At 45.5% G+C, this 18,902-nt stretch overlaps 1 protein-coding gene across 1 annotated transcript in view; it reads left to right on the forward strand.

The window, feature by feature from the left end:
- Positions 1–18,902, forward strand: part of LOC144178740 (cell adhesion molecule Dscam1-like) — a 306,042-nt gene that overhangs the window by 140,226 nt on the left and 146,914 nt on the right. Inside the window, exons 19-31 of the mRNA XM_077706821.1 lie at positions 2,608–2,762; positions 4,582–4,713; positions 5,479–5,634; positions 7,350–7,420; positions 8,802–9,066; positions 10,348–10,494; positions 11,205–11,357; positions 12,408–12,541; positions 12,645–12,798; positions 14,274–14,388; positions 15,544–15,698; positions 17,657–17,755; positions 18,200–18,388. Of these exons, the coding sequence (XP_077562947.1) occupies positions 2,608–2,762; positions 4,582–4,713; positions 5,479–5,634; positions 7,350–7,420; positions 8,802–9,066; positions 10,348–10,494; positions 11,205–11,357; positions 12,408–12,541; positions 12,645–12,798; positions 14,274–14,388; positions 15,544–15,698; positions 17,657–17,755; positions 18,200–18,388 (1,925 nt within the window). The remainder of the gene's footprint in view (positions 1–2,607; positions 2,763–4,581; positions 4,714–5,478; positions 5,635–7,349; positions 7,421–8,801; positions 9,067–10,347; positions 10,495–11,204; positions 11,358–12,407; positions 12,542–12,644; positions 12,799–14,273; positions 14,389–15,543; positions 15,699–17,656; positions 17,756–18,199; positions 18,389–18,902) is intronic.

Below are 18,902 nucleotides of genomic sequence, written 5' to 3' on the forward strand. Positions count from 1 at the left end.
GCATTTCATAGTGCGTGTGTCACATTAATGAAACGCAAGAAAATTATCGCGCTGCTAGGCAACACCTGCGGATGTGTCGAGCCACGTGGAAAGTGAAGGGTGTATTAAACACGCGCCTTGCTCGCTACGGCGCACTCTCAGAACAACACCACTGGAAACCAAATTACTAATGTACAAAACACTAATTCGTCCCGTTCTTGATTACGCCTCAATCGTGTGGTGTTTGTATAAGAAAGGAGAAATTAAACAAATTGAATCCGCGCAGAAAAAAAAAGCAACCCATTTTATTTGTCGCCGCTATGACCGTGATTTTTCGCCTACATCCACCTTTTCATCTTTAAACCTTACCTCACTTTCTACGCGACGCGGTATCGATTCACTAAAATTCTTGCACGGTATCGTTCATTCAGCTAATCTCCTTTGCGATAACAGCTATCTCACCTAAGCCACGCCAAGCAGAGCCCGAAGTAGCCATGGCCTAAGCATCACCCCATTTCATGCGCACAACAATTTACTAAATTCAGTTTCTTTCCAAGAACGATAAAGCAGTGGAACTAGCTGCCGGGTGACATTAGGTCCTCACCGATAAATCATTTTCTGATGTTTATTGAAACTTATGTTTAAACAAGAATTCTTTGTTTTGTTTTTGTTTCTATTTTCTGTTTTGTTTTGTTTGTATGTGCGTCCCGACCTACAGTCCCCACTTATTAGCTGTATAATGGCGGTTATCTAATTCCATTTATATTTACATCTACAGAATTGCGCACTTGTATACTGAATGGAATTGATTTGTTTTTCTCTTTATAGTGCGTATTATATGTACTTAAATGTGTGTATGAGCGGTTTTTATCTTCCCCATTCTCTTAAGTGTTGACCTTCCACTCGCGACTTCGTATTTTTTAACCACTCCTGTTAGAGCCCTTAAGGGGCTGCAGTACAAACAAACAAACAAACAAACAAACAAACAAACAAACAAACAAACAAACAAACAAAAAACAAACAAACAAACGAGCAGACAAACAAAAAACAAACAAACAAACGAGCAGACAAACAAAAAACAAACAAACAAATAAATAAATAATTAAAAAAAAAAATAAATAAATAAATAAATAAATAAATAAATAAATAAATAAATAAATAAATAAATAAATAAATAAATAAATAAATAAATAAATAAATAAATAAATAAATAAATAAATAAATAAATAAATAAATAAATAAATAAATAAATAAATAAATAAATAAATAAATACCCTTCTCAGTAGTCAAGAATTGACTTCCGTAAATTTGCCTGCGTGCGGAGCGGTGGAGCGGTCCCCATTGAAAAATAAATAAAATTTAGTGTGGCAATAAAAACAGTTTGGCATAGGAACCGGGCCAGGAGTCATCTGAATACAATCAAGTTTACATTATTCTTAGAAAGTTTATGGAAACGTTTTACTCTCGATTTAAAGCGACTCTGCAAAACTGCCGCTAAACATTTTCACTCTTTTCTCCGCGTCTGGAAGCACTGCGAAAGGTGTAGTCATCGCCAGCCCGGAGTGACACTGCCTGATTTGCTCGTCGCAGCTGATGCGCCTTCCGTTTCTGATTTTCTTCTGTGGCATTTTTTTCTAAAGTGGCTACCAAGTGCGTTTATGCTGCCACTGAAAGGAAGCCGGCAAATAGCCGATGTATTGACGTAATTGACGTAATTCGACGTTTGACTCTATTGACTCTATAATTTGATTCTATTGACGTAATTCGAGCTCTCTAAAAACGCCAAAGAACGGGAAAGAGAGAAAATTCTTCTGAGTAAGTCTTTAAGTTATCTGATGGGCCGTTATTTTTGGCTGAGATACTATGTGACCCCTTTATTTTAAGTACTGAGAATGTTTTTTGGCTACATTCTGAAAGCATTTAAAATACAAAAATTCGAAAAAGTTATACAGGGTCGCTTTAAAATGCACGGTACTTAAGCTACAGTGTCCACTGTATAGTCGCCTTTCGTTAAGTGATGCCTTTATGGTAAACGCCGAATTTTGTTCTTGTTTTGTATCCAGATACAAAGGATCATCCGCTTGCTTTTTTTGCAGTGAGTTATTGCTGAAAATGTAAAACACCGTTTTCGTAGAAAAATTCATACTAGCAGAGAAAGCGTACTATAATTACGGGTTCGAGCGGTAAACAGTTTCATGCACGGCCATTTAAACAAGAAGCCTTTCACCATTCTGCCATCACTACCATAAAACAAGCAATATATTTATTCGGTCTCAATATATATATTCACTGGTTTGTGTAAACTTAATGATATTCTTGCTTGCGATACATTGTTATTACGCCTATCATAAGAGCTACATACGGCTCAACCTCGTTTAGCATAGCCTTGGCTTTAGGCTAGCATAGACGACAAGAGAATGCTACTGCAGTGACGATCCTTCTGCTTCTCCTCCACTTTTTTGGCGTTCCTCTGGGCTATTGTGCAAGTGTTATCTATTTGATTCAAGCTTTCTTTTTCTTTTACTCGTTGTTCAGCACGTGCCAGTAACCACCGCCGACGGGACCAATTGTGATGTCTCTTCTAGAGCTGTAATTTTCTTCTAAATATTATTCCAATTGATTATGCAGGTACACCTTCCGAGAGGAGTCGCCAATTCCTCCGAAGCGCGCCGTCTCGATGCTGGTGATATCAACGGTAGAGCGCCGAGACGCAGCACTCTTCACTTGCCACGCATCCAACGCCTACGGCGGTGACGACCTGAACATCAAGCTAATCGTGCAAGGTGAATTGACACCAAAAGTAGCAGTGTCACCTTTCGTGGTTACTAGAAGCGCGTACAGACGATGGGCAAAGAACAGAAGCAATCGGAAGTCCTTCTTCCCTCGTCTCTGCATGCTGTTAATCCGTTAATCATTACCAAGTCGCCCAGCTGTTCGGCTATTGCAGTCTCACCGTTACTTCGAAGAAAAAGCTCTTAAAAGGATTGACGGAAGGATCAAATGGGAATTCTCACCAATGATTCGCTTTCAATAGCTTCGCTTGAGGAACGTTTTCAGTACGGGCGCAAATATACTGTACCGCCAAAAATTCCGGCTTGAAACTAGAGCTTTATTGTGCGCCCTCTGTTCTAATCAAAGGGTATCCTAATAATAAAGCTTGGTTTTAATGCGTACCATTTTTTACCGAGTACCCCCACAGCCGGGACCATGCAACGGCCTGCATTCCTAGAAAAATACCGATATCGCCGAAGTTCCACCTGTAATCGTTAGAATAGCGCAAATGGAGATAATTATTCGATCGAAATTTTGAAAAACTAAAAAAAAATATACGCAAAATATTTTAAAAAGTTACGAAAAATGGCGAACTGTGTAACGCCCTGCATTTCCACAATAATGAATATTTTGCCGAAGTTCCACCTGTATTCGTTATAATAGCGTAAACAGACATAACTGGTCGAACAAAATTTTGATAAACTAAAAAATTAGGAAAAATGTGAAAAGATACAGAAAATGGCGAACCGTGTAACGCATTTCCACAATAATGCATATTTCGGGAAAGTTCCACCTGTTATAATAGCGTAAATGGAGATAATTTGTCGGACAGGATTTAGAAAAAAAAACAAGAAAATGTGTCTGTAAAGATCTCTCACTCAAGACAAGCGCCATAGGAATGCTAGGCATTAGTAGAAAATTCACCAAATTTCTGGAATTCTTTTTAAATCAAAAGGCTAGATACAGTGGATATAGGTCGGTATATTGTTGTTAATTACTATTTTTCTCGAATAAATTAACTGAATAGATTATGTAGGCTCCAAGTTTACTGCGAAGCCAGTGTGTGCAGCATACCCAATTTTCTTACCTTATCAGAGGGCCATTGTTTCTGGACGAAAATTTTGGTGTGGTTACGATTCTTCTTTGGAGTATCTTTTTGCCAGGACATCTGAAAACAAAGGCAATGCGAGTATAAAATACTTCAGGAAATTTAATTTAATCCCACAATGAGCGTGTTCTGGTAATGTGGCCTTTAGTACGACGGAACTTCTCATTCAGTTAATATCGTTCATGCTAGCATTTCTGCTCGCTTGCATGCGAGATCTTCTACTCGCGCCACCACATTCGTTTTGCTTGAAGACTGTCGCCAATGCTGCCAGGGTTTAAGGCAAGAAATTGTTCCCATTCTCTCTCGTTGCAAAAAAGCTGATGCCATTTTTTAATAATTTCTTAACGACAAATCTCCTAATGCGAATGACGGGCGGATCATCGGCGTTTAATTTTTTCTTCAAATGTTCTTTCAGCCTGTGCTTTGCTTAAGTGAAGAAGGAAGGTACTTGCATCACCATTGCGCCGATGAAATGACGCTTTGGTTTCAGGCTATCATTTGATGGAGGGGTCACTGCAAATCATGCCTACACAGCCATCTTCCTTTTTCAGGAAGAAGTCGTTAGCCAGTTATATGTTAATCCCTATAAGAACTTCGCTAGCGGACACAATGATTGAACTTAATCAAGCGATCCCCCAAGAGAATTACCTCGACCTGCGGTGCTCAAAACGGGAAGAGTGTTCTCTTTCTGCGTCTCACTCTGTCTTTCTTCTCTTTACCAGAACCGCCCGAGCCTCCGACGAACGTCAAGGCCAGCGAGGTGAAAAGTCGGTCCTTCAAGCTGAGCTGGACTCCGTCTGTCGGCGCCAACAGCGCCGCCTCCCGCTTTCACATACACTGCCTACCCGAATCAGGTGAGCGAGCGAAGGAAAACAGTTTTAGCCAATCTTGCACGAGCTTTTGCGAAACCATGTCATAACTTCCACCGCTAACCTCCGAAGCAAGTTTGAATCTCTGCAGAGCGCGAAAATCCTAGTACGTGGCAAACGGCTACTACGAGCTCACTTATTGCGCGAACCCTAGCATTTGCCAGACCAATGTATTACGTCACTCCCCATTTATTACTGCGTACAAAAAAAAAACGTCCTGTGCTCAATGCATTACTAGTGCACGTTTTAAATGCCGTGTTATTTGATGCAGGTACGACGTAGATGATCACTTTAGCTGTTTGCAGTTCACACACGCATGCACGCGCACGCACGTGCACGCACACTTATCCACTAAGTGATAAGCCAGTAATAGTTTAGCATCGAAAGGTAGCATCAGTAACACCTGTTCAATGTTACCTAACTGAGCCGAGAATTCACGGTGCCTTTTAACAAAAAGCCTTTCTGATTATTGCATTTAATTAAAGTTAGGATTACAATTGCTTTGAGAAATGGAAACTAATAATATGCCGTAGTGCCGGAATTATCATTATGGTTTGGAAGAATTTGCTGTGGGACGACGGTAATATTCCCAGTTATATTATTGTTTCACACTTACAAATGTACAAATTGCAGCCGAGTTCTATCTTTTTTTATTTACTTACTTTTAGACATTGCTGTGAAAATGTGGTTGTTTTAAAAGTAGTCCGAAATTCAAGCACGCTCAGCAGCTTGGCCCTGCATCCCCTCCAGGTGCTGCCGTCAATGCCTCCGTCGAAGGGTCCATGACGTGGGTGTCCGTACGACCTCTGAGGCCCGCGTTCACTTACCGGTGCCAAGTTCGCGCAGAAAACGACGTCGGGATAGGAGACCCTAGCCAGCCCATTGAAGTGCAAGCAGGAATCGAAGGTAAGACCGTTCCTTTTTTTCTGTCTTCACGTTTTCTTTATCCGCCTCAACATTTCCGGAAAAATTAAATACTAAAATAACTGTTTAGAATGTTTCGGGATTAGCTTGTCAAAAAAAAAAAAAAAATTGAGCCGTCCACAGCCCTATGACAGCATAAATAAGTTGTCAGGAACAATTCACATTCAACAAGGACACAACTGGCTACTGATAAAATGTATTTAGCAGAGCACACACTCATAAAAAGATGTTCCCTTTCAGGTATTTGTACCCTTAGTAACGACCGAGCTTAATTTCGTTTTAGTTTTTAACAAAAAGAAAGCAGACAACTCATCAAAATTAAGATTGGAAGCATAAAGCTCCTGTTTTAGTGTTACTGATTTTATTATATTTATATATTTTATTCATTTATTGAACAATGTCGGCCTGAGTGCCAAGCCTTAGGCAGGAGGGGGAATACAGTAACGAAGATGGTATAGTTGCATTAAAAACGCATAAAAAAAAGGAACCCGAGAGACATGAACAGAAGTAACACCGAAAGTTGGGCGAGTTGGTAAATCATCTCGAAAGAAACACACACAGCGCGCAAAACAACAGGACGAAAGACCTTGAAAGAAAGGTGTTGTACATCCCTCCGTCTTTCGTCCTGTTGTTTTGCGCGCTGTGTGTGTTTCTTTCAAGACATGAACAGTACTTTTTTTAAAGTTATATCAAAGCAGAAAAGAAAGAAAGAAAGAAAAGGAAACATGTCAGAAAAGCGCAACCTATGCGGAAATATATGTGCGTGATACATTATAACGCATTACTGAAGAAAACTAGACCGACAACAATTTGCAGATTTTTAGATTTCTTCAGCGGCTAGAGCCCACATAAAATGGTACAGCATTTTATAGCATCATGCTTTTCATATTGTGAGGCAGCCGGTTTGGCAATGTTTAAGAACTGACGGGTGTGTCTTTCTGAAATTAAAACTCCAACAGAAGTTTCCGGATACATTTATTTTTGCATTCATCAACTCCTTGCTTTTTGTAATCAGAAAAACGCTCAAGCAAACCTCGCCGACCGCGTTTCATCATTAATTATTTGTGACGTCACAAAATGTAGCGCAGAAAAAAATGCGTTACGACAATACCGTTTTCACGGCTTTAAAATTTTCGACGTTAATTAGCAACTCTCAGGGCTGCAAGTGGTATATTTCATTCTCAACATTGTAGAATACCGGTATAGGGCGCCTTCATTATAAACTTGAAGGCTTTTCACGCCGGTGGCGCGAAAGGCGATTCTGAAGCGTTCGCGAACGATATTGAGTTCCGCCAAAATGATGCCACGTCAGAACACGTCCGCTATTGCGACGCAAACTCCTTCACCATCGTCCGTGTGAACAGGCTCTTATTGCACCCTTGAGGCGATAGCTGTTCTGTTGTATAACCCGTTCCTCTGGGTGAGCGCTGTATTTATTTCATTGCAACAATTCGTTTTATTGAAGTTCGAGAACTATATGTCGTCTTTATGAACTTGCTTCCAGTTTCTAATATTACAGAATACAATGTATTAAACTGCCTCATACAAAACAAAGCTCTTGCCGTTCCTTCCAGGTATGACGGAAAACCAATAAACACAGTTTGACGGGAAGTGAATTTTACAATAATACGCTAATACATCGGTCACGGATACATTTACGTCAATCAATATTTCGACCCTTGTTGTTCGGCGTCCAGTTCCCGGAGGTCCACCATTGGAGGTGAAGGCCGCTGCTGTCGACTCGCAGACCATACGAGTCACCTGGAAGGTGAGTTTGTCCTGAAATGATGCAGTAGACATTCTGAATTCTTCTACACGACCTAAGTCACCATTCCGCTGTACTGGCTCAACTGTGCTGATTGTTAACTACCGAAAGAGTTTGCCGCTAAAGCGGCTTTTATATAAGCCCTTTTTTTAATGAAGGAAGGGGGAGAGAAGAAGGGGACGAACGAACGTGTCATGGCTCGCTTCTAATTCGTTTTTATCACGTCCTAAAGGCGTTGAGAAGAGATGCCGCTCGTACAGCTTTTAATACACCTCGTGCTTGATGCCATCTATTGTGTAAAGGGTAGCCGTCTTCTCACGTTGCTCCTGCTTTTGCTGCGTTGTTTTTCTTTCCTGAAAAAAAATTACGAACAGCGACCGGCTAGAAGGTCAAATCGTATTGATCAATCAAGCCAACGCCCCGGCGGCCACCCTTGGTCTGCCGAAATAGGAGAACCACTCACCCATCTTTTCTTCTTTCCCCTTCCTGTGACCCCCGTCTTCTATCCAATAAACTTTTTTGGAACGAGCGACCGAAAGACATCCTTATGTAAGGCGTCGCACTAAAGTAGCGTCACACTCTACACCGACACATGCGCCGCCGTGATCATCGCCCCTCACATGCACATGGCTTAAAGGGACCATGCAACACTTTCTATAAGCGCTTTCACTCTTTCCTTCGCGTATGGAACTACTGCGAAAGCTATCGCCAGCACGAAGCGCTCTCCGTGATTTGCTCGTTGCACCAGATACGCCTTCCATTTCTGCTTTGTTTTTGTGTCTTTTTTTTTTAAGTTGCTATCGAAAAGCGTTCTTTGCTGCAACTGAAGGAAAACAGGCCAACACCGCTACATGGCCTTAGTGACGTAATCCGAGCCGTCTAAAAACGTCAAGACCGGGAAAGAGAGAAAAATATTTTGAGCGAGTTTCCAAGTTATCTGATGGGCATAGAACAGTAATTCTTGGCTGAGGTACTTTGCGACCCCCTAACCTAAGTACTAGGTGTGTTGGGTGACAAGGTTCTGTAAGTATTTAGATTTAAAAAAAATGTTTAAAAGTGTTGCAGGGTCCCTTTAATCGCTGCGGCAGCGCCACCGTCACACTATCTCCTCTCTTTCCCTTATCTGCAGCAGTCATTCTGTTTCTCTTGCCGGGACCCGATACGGAGGTAAACAGATCAGGGTTCCGCCTCGGAACGCATGCCGGGGATGTATACGGTGGCTAGAGGTAAACAGCCCTGCTGTTTACATAGCTATTCCATGGCTATTCACTATGGCGAACCTACGTGTAACATCAACGCGTTACATTCTAGTTTGACTGCCCCTCGACAAGTGGGACCCACGTGATAGAGGAAAAAAGTTTTGATTCCTCCCGACCCCGCGCAGGCCCCCGAGCGGGAGCTGTGGCACGGCGAGCTGAAGGGCTACTATGTGGGCTACCGGCTCGACCAGCCCGGGGACCCGTACCTGTACAAGACGCTGCAGCTGGACCAGCCGGGCCCCGCCGGCGAGGAGGGACAGGCGGTGCGAACAGAAGTGCTGCTCTCTCCGCTGCGCAAGTTCTCCCCGTACGTGGTGCTGGTGCAGGCGTTCAACGCCGCCGGACCAGGGCCGCGCTCCGACGAAGTGGCCGTCTCCACCATGGACGATGGTCAGTGTACGGGGCCGGGGGCGATTCCCTCCAAATGAACAATGCCTGGACCGTTGGCTTTTAAATTTATATTGTGATATTACCACAATGTTCTGTGTTCTCATCTCTACATATTCTCATCTACAAAATAAAACGACAGCCACACAAGTTCAGAACATTTACTGCAATCGTACGGTGGGCCGGTAAGGCTGTGATCAACTTGTCATGACTGGTAGGCAATACGTTCGAAGCTGGTCGTATCGCACACCAGAAACAAATCGCTGTGAATTAAAGCGAAAGGTTTCTTAGTGGGGCCGATGGCGTCCTGTCAAAAAACTAATGCATTTTTCAGTTGACTGGTTGGCGGACCGAAAAGCTCTGATAATTTATCTCTGCACACACAGTGCGTGCGTGCGTAAAACAGAGCTTCCATTGTGTCAAAACGGGTACTTGAAAATCGCAAAAAAGGAACGGTTCTAGATAAAACAGTACAAGCAGCGATCATGAAGAAGGAGTACAATAGTATACCTTTATCTCATATACCACGTATCGGTAGACATTTAGATTGTTCCTAGATACGTTTAATTAATTCGCGCGAAAAATCGTCGCACTGGTTCATTCTTCGTTTGCGATCTCGGTCTTTCAGCGTTTGACGACCGATTAAACGCACTTTTGACGCACCTTTGATGTTAGAAAGCCTTATAGCTTATCTCAACATGCTTTAGGAAGGGATGGCAATTTTTTTAATTGCTTTTTCCTTGGGTCCCAGTAGGTAATTTCGGGGTACGCATAAGAGTTAACCACGGCTATGCATATATTGTCAGCGCGAGCTGCACGATGTACGCATTCATGAATTATATGTGTGTGTGTGTGTACTTGGAGGGAATCGTGGAACTTTGCATTTGTATATTCCAGAGGTGCAGGCTCAGTACCGTCTTCGTTGCCTCATAATATCACTGAACGCACTCCTTACAAGAATGAAAAAATCAAAATTTTTATTCCCTCGTTATTTCTCAAGCCGAACATTCCTTTAGTTACAGCTGTTCGACTATCTTAAGCAACGCAGCAGTTCTTGAATCTTTGAAGCCAACTCGCAGAGGTGTCGCACAAGCCACACACACAAAAAAGCAATTGTTTTAGTCGAACATTCCTTCCGTCGACGTCAACACTCTCATCAGAAACTTAATCCATTATCTCAGATCTGCTAGAGATCTCTTAGCATAAACATCCACGTACTCATCATTGTTCCGTCGTTCTCCTCCGCAAGCTAAAAATCAAACGGCTTTGACGGTGTGAACGCAGTTCCCAGTCAAGCTCCCCAGGACGTACAGTGCTCGCCACTGAGTCCGGAGTCCATCCGCGTTACGTGGCAGCCGCCGCCCAAAAGTGCAATTCACGGCTACCTGCAGGGATACCGGATCTGGTACGCCGAGCTGCCAGCCTCTAGGGGTGAGCGGGCTGCTTCGTACGCTATGTGTTTGTGTGCTTGCTTGTTTTTCGTCGAACGCTTTGCCGTATTTCCTCTGCCCGCAATGAATATTCCTGTATAGCTCCTTTTGAAACACAAATGCCTCGGTTTTAGCTATAATTGCGTGTACATGTCTTTTCAACATTACCATTCGGCCATTCATACACGTAATGGCTAAGCTTCACGCTAAGCCTAGCGCCGCATAACTTGAATAAAATTTTGTGCGGGGCAATTTTTCAGAAATGCTTTTGGCGATGGGTTACCCGTTGGAAAGACAGCTAAAACCAAACAAAGCCTCTTTGCAGAAAATCTTAGATTCATGAAAACCTTTCTTGTTACGCTGTTTCCTATCTTCCCTTTTTTAAAAAACAAAAGTACACCATTAGTCCTCTACTACTAAAGATCACTGTTCTCCAACACTTTATAATAGTACTGATAATTCTATCGCGCGTATGGAGGAGCCGCAACATACTGCTATGCGCAGCTAAGGTGTCTCAGCTCCCAATGCCTTACTTTGCCTGAAAATTTATTTTGCCCTCTATGCTCCATACTTCTATACCCCCCCCCCCCCTCCCCCAATATATACATCTCATGCTGTGCTTTCGCAATGTGTAATATTCCCGAGCATGCTAGGCCCAGATAGTGAGCGACACATCTCGTTTGTGATGCATCAATGATAATCATTGCGCAGAACGCGGCCGCGAGGAAAAAGCGGTGACGGGCCCGGAGACTACTCTGGTGGACCTGCGCAAGTACGCCAACTACTTCATCCAGGTGGCCGCCTTCACTCAACGGGGCCTGGGTGCAGAGAGCGAGCCGGTCTTCTGTCGAACGCTCGAGGATGGTGAGCTGACAACTCGCATTTGTTCGTCGTATAGGATTCAAGAAAGAACTGGCTAGCCGAGAGCTGAATCGCGGCTGCTGCTTCATTTTAAAAATAGGCTGAAGCTCATTGGTGAAAAGAACTGCAACAAAAGGAGGGAAGTTAAGAAATTCAAGGAGCCATTCAGCCCTGAGAATGCGGATGACTTGGGGAGCTGAAGAGGAACAGATAGAGAAGATAAGAGAGGGAGGGAGGGAGGGAGGGAGGGAGGGAGGGAGGGAGGGAGGGAAGGAGGGAGGGTGTTAGAGAACATTTAAATGAGCGCGATAGTCAGAGCGCAACCTTATTCCTGGAATTCGTGTGTTGCCATAGCCGTCTTCGCCCTGGTCACCAGAAGAGTCTGACCCTCCGGTCAACCGCTGATCAACAGTTTCTCCCACAGCTCAGAAAAGGAATGTGTGGAAATCGATGCACTGCCGGGATTGGTTGTGTGCGCATTCCAGAATTATATGCTGCAGGTTAGCTCGTTGTGGACAAAATGTGCACAGAAAAGTAAGCCATCGACACTTAGTAATGGTGGTCACAAGGGCTTTCTGTCCGCTTATTACTCGCTATGGCATGCACTGATGACATACTGAAGGTGGCATAGGTGAAGTAACTCTGTTGTGAAGGAAAATTAATCATCCACACCACTAACGTCGTCCCCACTGCAAGTTGCCAATTATTTCATTGATCGCTACAACCGGGTAGACTCTTGATTTCCTTAGTTCCGATAGGGATTTCAGCAGAAATATGCTGGTCCCGAATTCCGCTTACGCCCAGGGGCAACTTTTTTTCAGAGATTTCCTTCGTAGCCGCAAGGTCAAATTTTGGTTTGATGGAAAAGTTTCGTTCACAAGATACACTGTTTCGCAATTTACACGAGGGTATCTAAGAACGAAACAACTGGACTTTCCATGTCTTCATATCGCGTAAAACTTTGAGCGGATGAGTGGCTGCGCTGAAAGCCGCTGTATTCTGATCGTCATTTTATCACCTACTTTTCATTTGACTTTGTCGTTCCTGTTGCAGTTCCGGACCCTCCCGAGGACGTGAAAGTGCTGATTGTTTCCGCTACATCGCTGCTTGTGGCGTGGAAGCCACCCGTTCACCACAATGGCCTTATTACCATGTACTCCATTTATGCCAAGACACTGGACAAACAGGTCGGTCGAGTCGCCCAGGCTGCTTCGTAGCCGGAACCAACCGTGTGCGCGGAGACTGTCGGTGACGCCTCCTCGTTCCGTACCTGCCTTCCCATTGGTGCAGAACGCGACGGTGAAACTGGTGCCTACGAGCAAGCTGGAGTACAACCTGACCCTGGTTCCTCGAAACACCAGGGTAGAAGTCTGGGTGACGGCGTCCACCCGCGTCGGCGAGGGACCGCCCAGCAGAATCGTTGCTCAGACTACTAGCGATCAAGGTGCGTGCACTTGCGGAGAAAAAAAAAATCTCCATCTCCATCCACTAACCATCTCCACTAACGTGATACTTGCGGAGGGGCGAATCATGCAGTGTATAAGTGTATTCTTGGCGCCTTGGTGTTTTTGCCAACGGAGATGAAACCGTTGGGGGGTAGAGCTATACAGCTTTGCTGTAAAAGTCTAGTGTTTTTGAAGCGCGAGACCTTCTAGCGCGAGGCGTGAATACATGAGACGGCGATTACGATGACGGCAGGAGACGCCAACAGCCCCAGCTCTTAAGGGGCTGAGCCCCATAACACAAAATAAAGATCTAATTGCTGTATGCAATTTAGAACAAGTGGGGGAGATGGTGGAGTATGACAGCTTCATTGTGACCGTGTTTGTCTCCTGTAACATTGTTTACCCTTTTTGTGCCGCCCTGCTCATAACAAAGAGCCAGTTGCTCAAGAATGGCTGCTTTGTCATGCCTACGCTCAACCGGCGACTTAGGTCCGGCTACATCTTTTCCGTTCACGTATAAGTAAGCATGAACAGTTCAAACAAGAGGAGACGCTCATCTGGGATACCTGCGGCAGTAATCTTGCAATGGGAGTGGCCGAATTTTATTTATTTAGGAGTTACTGTATATACATTTGGATGCATCTAATGCATTTGGATGCATTAGAAGCCTCTGGAACGTCAAATAACCTTTACAAAGTCTACGAGAAACTTCTGCGAAGCCAGTATTACCAACAATTCGAGGGGGACATATTTATTTCTTTTCTGCATTTATTCAACATTTTAATTTATTTATCTAGTTTTCTTACTTATCTATCAATCTATTCACCTCTGAGTTCTATCAGCGGTGCAAGACTCTTTACTGTGTACCCTTCAGAGTACCACACATAATCTGACTAAGCATAGGCACAGGCACCTCGTCCGTTCAGGCTATCGTAACGGCTCCATCGCTTTAAGTTACACGGCACACCGGCAGTGAGATAGAGAAGCATGTCTCCTACAACGCTGTAGACCGCGCTTAACAGAAAATCTCTACAGACCTTGTGCAGCCTAAGCAGTACGTCTGCCGAACCTGCCGCCAGCCGCTAATGGTAGCCAGGGCATGTGCGTCACGTGCTGGTCAACCTTATGTGTCGGTGAAGACGCTCCTTGGAACATCCACTGACCCGCGATGTAGCAACGGTTAAGGAACCAGGCAGTGCACATGGAGCCTGTAGATCAGCCCTGTTGTTACCCTCAATCTCAGCATCACGCAGAAGACGCTAGAATCTATCGCGGAACTGGAAGACAGGGCGGAACACAAATTGCTGAAGCTCAGTTTTAGTGTGTCGGATTTCTGAGGCACGCAGCGTACAACTCTTTTACATCCTGCCCCATTTTCCGAACACGCCCTAGACGCAACTCATTGCTGCCGTGTGAACTTACCGTCGGGGACAGCTTCCCTTCTCACTGCGTCTTCACTCGTGGTTCCTTGCAGTGCCTGCCCGCATCGTGGACTTCGACGAGGTCGTCCAGGTGGCGCCAGCCGAGGACGTGCACCTCAGCTGCCGGTTTCTCGGAACCGCGCCAGTTCACTGGGAGTGGAAGCACGGGTACGTCGCAAAAGGAGGCCGTAAAACCTTCCCGTTATTCCGTACGATGTAATTGACACTGGATGTGAACGTTACTTAAGTTTTTCTTTATTAACTAAACAGCCTTCTTAGGGTACTTATCAGGTATTTGAGACCTGCGTCCGTTTCTCAGTACGCACGCCACGCTCGTGTGGAGTTTAACTCCGCACGAGAGGCTGCAACATCATGATCCCCTTCTTCAAACCACTTCTCACGAGCCTTAATGAGCAGGACTAGACGTCACTGCACCTACTGCCAGCCGGACATGGACCGCGCATCACGTGACTGAGCGGCTCGCGGATTCAGTCCGTCATTTGGATCCGCCTTTACTGACAGAATTGCTTGTTTTTCACGCTACAATGCCATTATAACTTCCTTCTTCCTTACTTTCAGCCTCAAAATGTGGTCTTTCGCGATATTTGGGAAGTTGGCTTTTTTGCATCAAGAGGCTTTGTGCGGTGAAGTACCCTTAACAGAGTGACTTCGAACTGATGGCGGTGTCGCGAAACCATGGTAGCATCCCACGTACAGGTGCCATCTGAAGTACTTGCAACACGGGGGCTGTGGCCGAATCGTATAGGAGCGCCGTGTAGCTGCACGGGCGGTAAACTAAAGGATGATAACAGGCATGCGAGCCTGCCGACGGTGAGAGCCCACCTATACCCCTTAAACCACATCCTTTAACCTGGCTTCGAACATTGTTCGCTGCAAAGTGGTCTCGGTGATGGCACTGATAGCATACACACCTAAAAATATATAATTTTTTTTTTAAATCTGTCACTGCAAATTCCTGTCATAACGCGCCGCTTCTCCGTCAGCTCGCGTGTGCAGGAACTGTTCCAAAGACGCTGCCGGATATATCGTCTCTGCTATCAGCGCCACCGCCGAGACCAGAGTGCTGCGAACAATGCACGAAGCCAGGTTGAAAGAAGTGGTTCGAGATGTATACATGGGATATCGCCGTAGGAAGGCCCTCATGCGTCTTTTCGTCCTTTCGTTTACCTCCGGTGCAGCTACCCCGCGCTCCGATACGGTTCGGCCACAGCTCCCGTGCTCCAATTACTTCGGACGGCACCTGTAAAGTCGTCAGTGCGTCCTTTCTGTGGAGGCATTGAGCTATATAACATCCATTCGCAGCGAGGTGCCCGTGTCCCGGTCCAACCGGACAGAGCTGGGCACCGACGGCAGCCTCAGCCTGCGTCGCGTGGACTCCTCCAGCGGCGGCAACTACAGCTGCCAAGTGCGCAACCGTCTCGCCAGCGACCGGCGGCTCGTCGCGCTCATCGTGCGGGGTGCGTACGCCTCGTGAGCTGCTCTTTCGAGCGGATGTCCCGTTTTGATTCCTATGCATGCAGGGAGGGAGCGTTTCCAATAGCGGGAAGAATCACGTAAGTTATCTGAGTTGGTAACTTAGCAGAGATCAAGGGAAGAAACAAAAAATTGCTGCAAGTGCACGCCTGTAGCGACATACCCATATTTTCGTGTTTCCTGTTTCCTGACAAAAGGGTGGTAATTCACGTTGAAATTGTTATTAGTGTTGTTGTCGCTCCTTTACTGATGGCACATACCCGCGTGGGAGATCGACCAAAAAACGGGGTGGCTTCTTCGGCTAACACGCCCACGTCATTGCACTACAGTCAGCCTGTAGAATTGAATTGGAGAAACGGTTACAGAATTATGTAATAGAACTAGAGAATAATCAAAGATTGATGTCATTTCAAGGAGAATAGCCGAAAACGCAATTTTCTAACGGGTCAAGGGGACAGGTGTCTGGTCTCTGAAATTTTCGCGTGAATGTCCGCAACCATCCCTCGGTGACAAAACCCCGGGAATGTGGCCCCGAACGAAAGGAGTACAGGCATAGACAGAGGAAGGTGAAGACGTTTAGTGCGGCTAGATAACGTGTCCTAATCAAATAAAAACCGCGGAAATAAAAGAAACATGAATCAATTGTTTCTCTTTCACCGCAAGTGGCACGATGGCCGTGGGGGGGGGGGGGGGGGGAGGGCAGCGCGATGTAAATATAAATTAGGCTGCGGTATCCTGCACCTGATGCTGGATAAGGTAACCGCATACTGGCGGGACTCGTAAAACTGCGCATCCCAAGTGTGAGCTAGGTGGCCGTAGTCGTCCACTCTTCAGGCGATCGCACCGCTTTCTTTTTCGACGCGCTTGGCTGCCATTGGCAAAAGCATTGTGCCATTGCCGAAACCTGCCTTAGAAAATGAGGCACCGAAACCCGCTGTCAAGACAATGATCATTGTTATACAATAATCTCCAAGTATGTACTTCTGCTTTCCCTAGCTCTGCGTTGAACAGGGGCAGAGGGCCTCGGCTACAGTCGAGAGACAAACGCACTCAGCTTAGATGACTTCACTGACCTGGCAGCAATGCGACATGACCTGACTACGCTTGCGTTAATTCAATGAACTAACAAAGATCAAAGCCAGAACCTCGAAACAGCGCTTATTCCTGACAGAAGTGCAGGCCCACAAGTACTGTTTAGACACAGGTGTAATACGGGCCCTCAGTGGAATTCCGTTAACGGCGCTAGGACACCAGTTTCATAAACTACTCAAAATGCGGTTATCTTTCCATTACCATAGGAAACATCAGTGCTTTCTACAGGGCACTGTCGCATTATCAGTGCTGTTTACAGGGCACTGTCGCATAACGGGACAGTTCCCACCATCCACATTGCAAACATGGGAATATTGGTCCTCACGGATAGTTGACTTAGTATTGTTGAAGACAGCTTCAGCGGCGATGTTAAAGGACCAAGTGATTTACCTCTCCGTTTAAAAACATGCTGAACACATTGTTACGAGCAGGTGGTCCTTATTGGACGGGACGAACAGAAGTGCCCAGTCCCCTGCACTATCGAGATGAGGAAGAACGAATCGAACGCTCAATATTAGACATCGCTTCTCAAATTTTCCTTTCCGTGGAACTGTGACGACCATGGGCACGCCCACGTTCCTCATTTGCGCAAATTGTGTAAGCACCGGCGCTCTAGCGACAGCGATGCTTTTAAAAGACCCAAGGCTTGTACAAAGCAAAATAAAATTGTACGCGGGGTAACCCTAAGAGCTATGTAGGTTTTTGCGTGGCACCAACATGGTAACTCTTAGGGAAGCCTCGAATGGACAGGTGTCTTTGAATTATCAAATCTGCATAGTTCCCACGACATCACGACCAGGATGGCAAGAGTTGCAGAGGAGCATACCTTGCGCTTCGCTGTGTCTTTCAGCCCACCTGGAAGGATTTGTGCTCAAGGTGGTTACCCAGACCGCCACTTCTCTTCAGTTGACTGCCAGCGGCTCTGCCGTCGATGATCAAGTTGTCCAGGGTGAGTTGCAACCTGCCCCTTCTGCAGCGTCGTGTAAACCGTTCTCTCATAACAGCGTTTCTTAAACTAGGATCCTTGCATGCTTTGCAGAGCTTCGGACCGAGGCGACATCCACTCAAACCACTTGGCCATAATCGCCAATAACAGCGCTGTTAGGATTAGCTCCCGGTACAGAGAAACGCGGCTTTTAATTAAAATGCTCCCCTTCCCTTGGTTTATGCATATATGTTAAATAGGCGTGACAGGAATTCGGAGAAAAAATAGGCATGTTGCCTAAAGTTCCGGTCTCTAATAAGCTTGCAGAACGCGCTATTTTAGCTTAAATGTTTTGTGCTCATGTGGATCATACCATCTATACGCGTTAAAATTGCAGCTACGTTAATCACTTCCACCTATCCTGGGCAAGTAGGCTCGTATTACAGTAGACGTTATTCGGACCCGCAGTGCTGGAGGTTCACCTCAAGTCCGAGAGTGGCGAGTGGCAGCAGCGCTCCCTGGTGGGCCGCCACAACGACACGTACCACCTGGACGGGCTGCAGTGCGGCACTCGCTACCAACTGTACGCGGTCGCCTTCCTGGCCAGCGGCCGCCGAGAGCAGAGCGACCTGCTCGCTACACGCACCCTCGGAAGCCGTGAGTGCTGCTTCTCTGGCGCGCGACACTGTGTCGCTTTACTCCTATAGTTGCAGAGTTTGCTTTCGTTCATGTGCAGCTTTCCCGCTCATGGCAGTCCTTTCAACAGTGATTACTCTGCAATCTTTCAGCGAAATAAAAAGATCTTTTGCACAGCTAATATTTCGGGTGAATACTTGCTTTGTGCATAGTTTCAAGTCGCGCACGTTGCGCGACTGGGTTCCTGAGCCATGGGAACTATCCCATAGAAATGCATGGGGAGTTAGATTTGACAGCAAATTACACAAAAAGATATTCAGAAACCTGAAATCTTATTTTAGCGTTTTAATCTTCACGTTGACTTCTAGCTTTATGCCAAATATCATTTTCCTAAAGCGGTTTTTCTAGGTTCCCGGGAGGTTGTAATTTTGAGCGAGAAAGCTGGGTATGTTTAAGCCGAAGGCCTTAAATTTTTATCCTTCATGAATCACATGAGGTGCAGAAAAGCGTTGTGAGATTCACTGAATCGTATTAA

Source organism: Haemaphysalis longicornis, unplaced genomic scaffold (assembly GCF_048455015.1).
Source record: "Haemaphysalis longicornis isolate Haplotype H1 unplaced genomic scaffold, Haemaphysalis longicornis Haplotype H1 scaffold_4, whole genome shotgun sequence".
NCBI lineage: Eukaryota > Metazoa > Arthropoda > Arachnida > Ixodida > Ixodidae > Haemaphysalis > Haemaphysalis longicornis.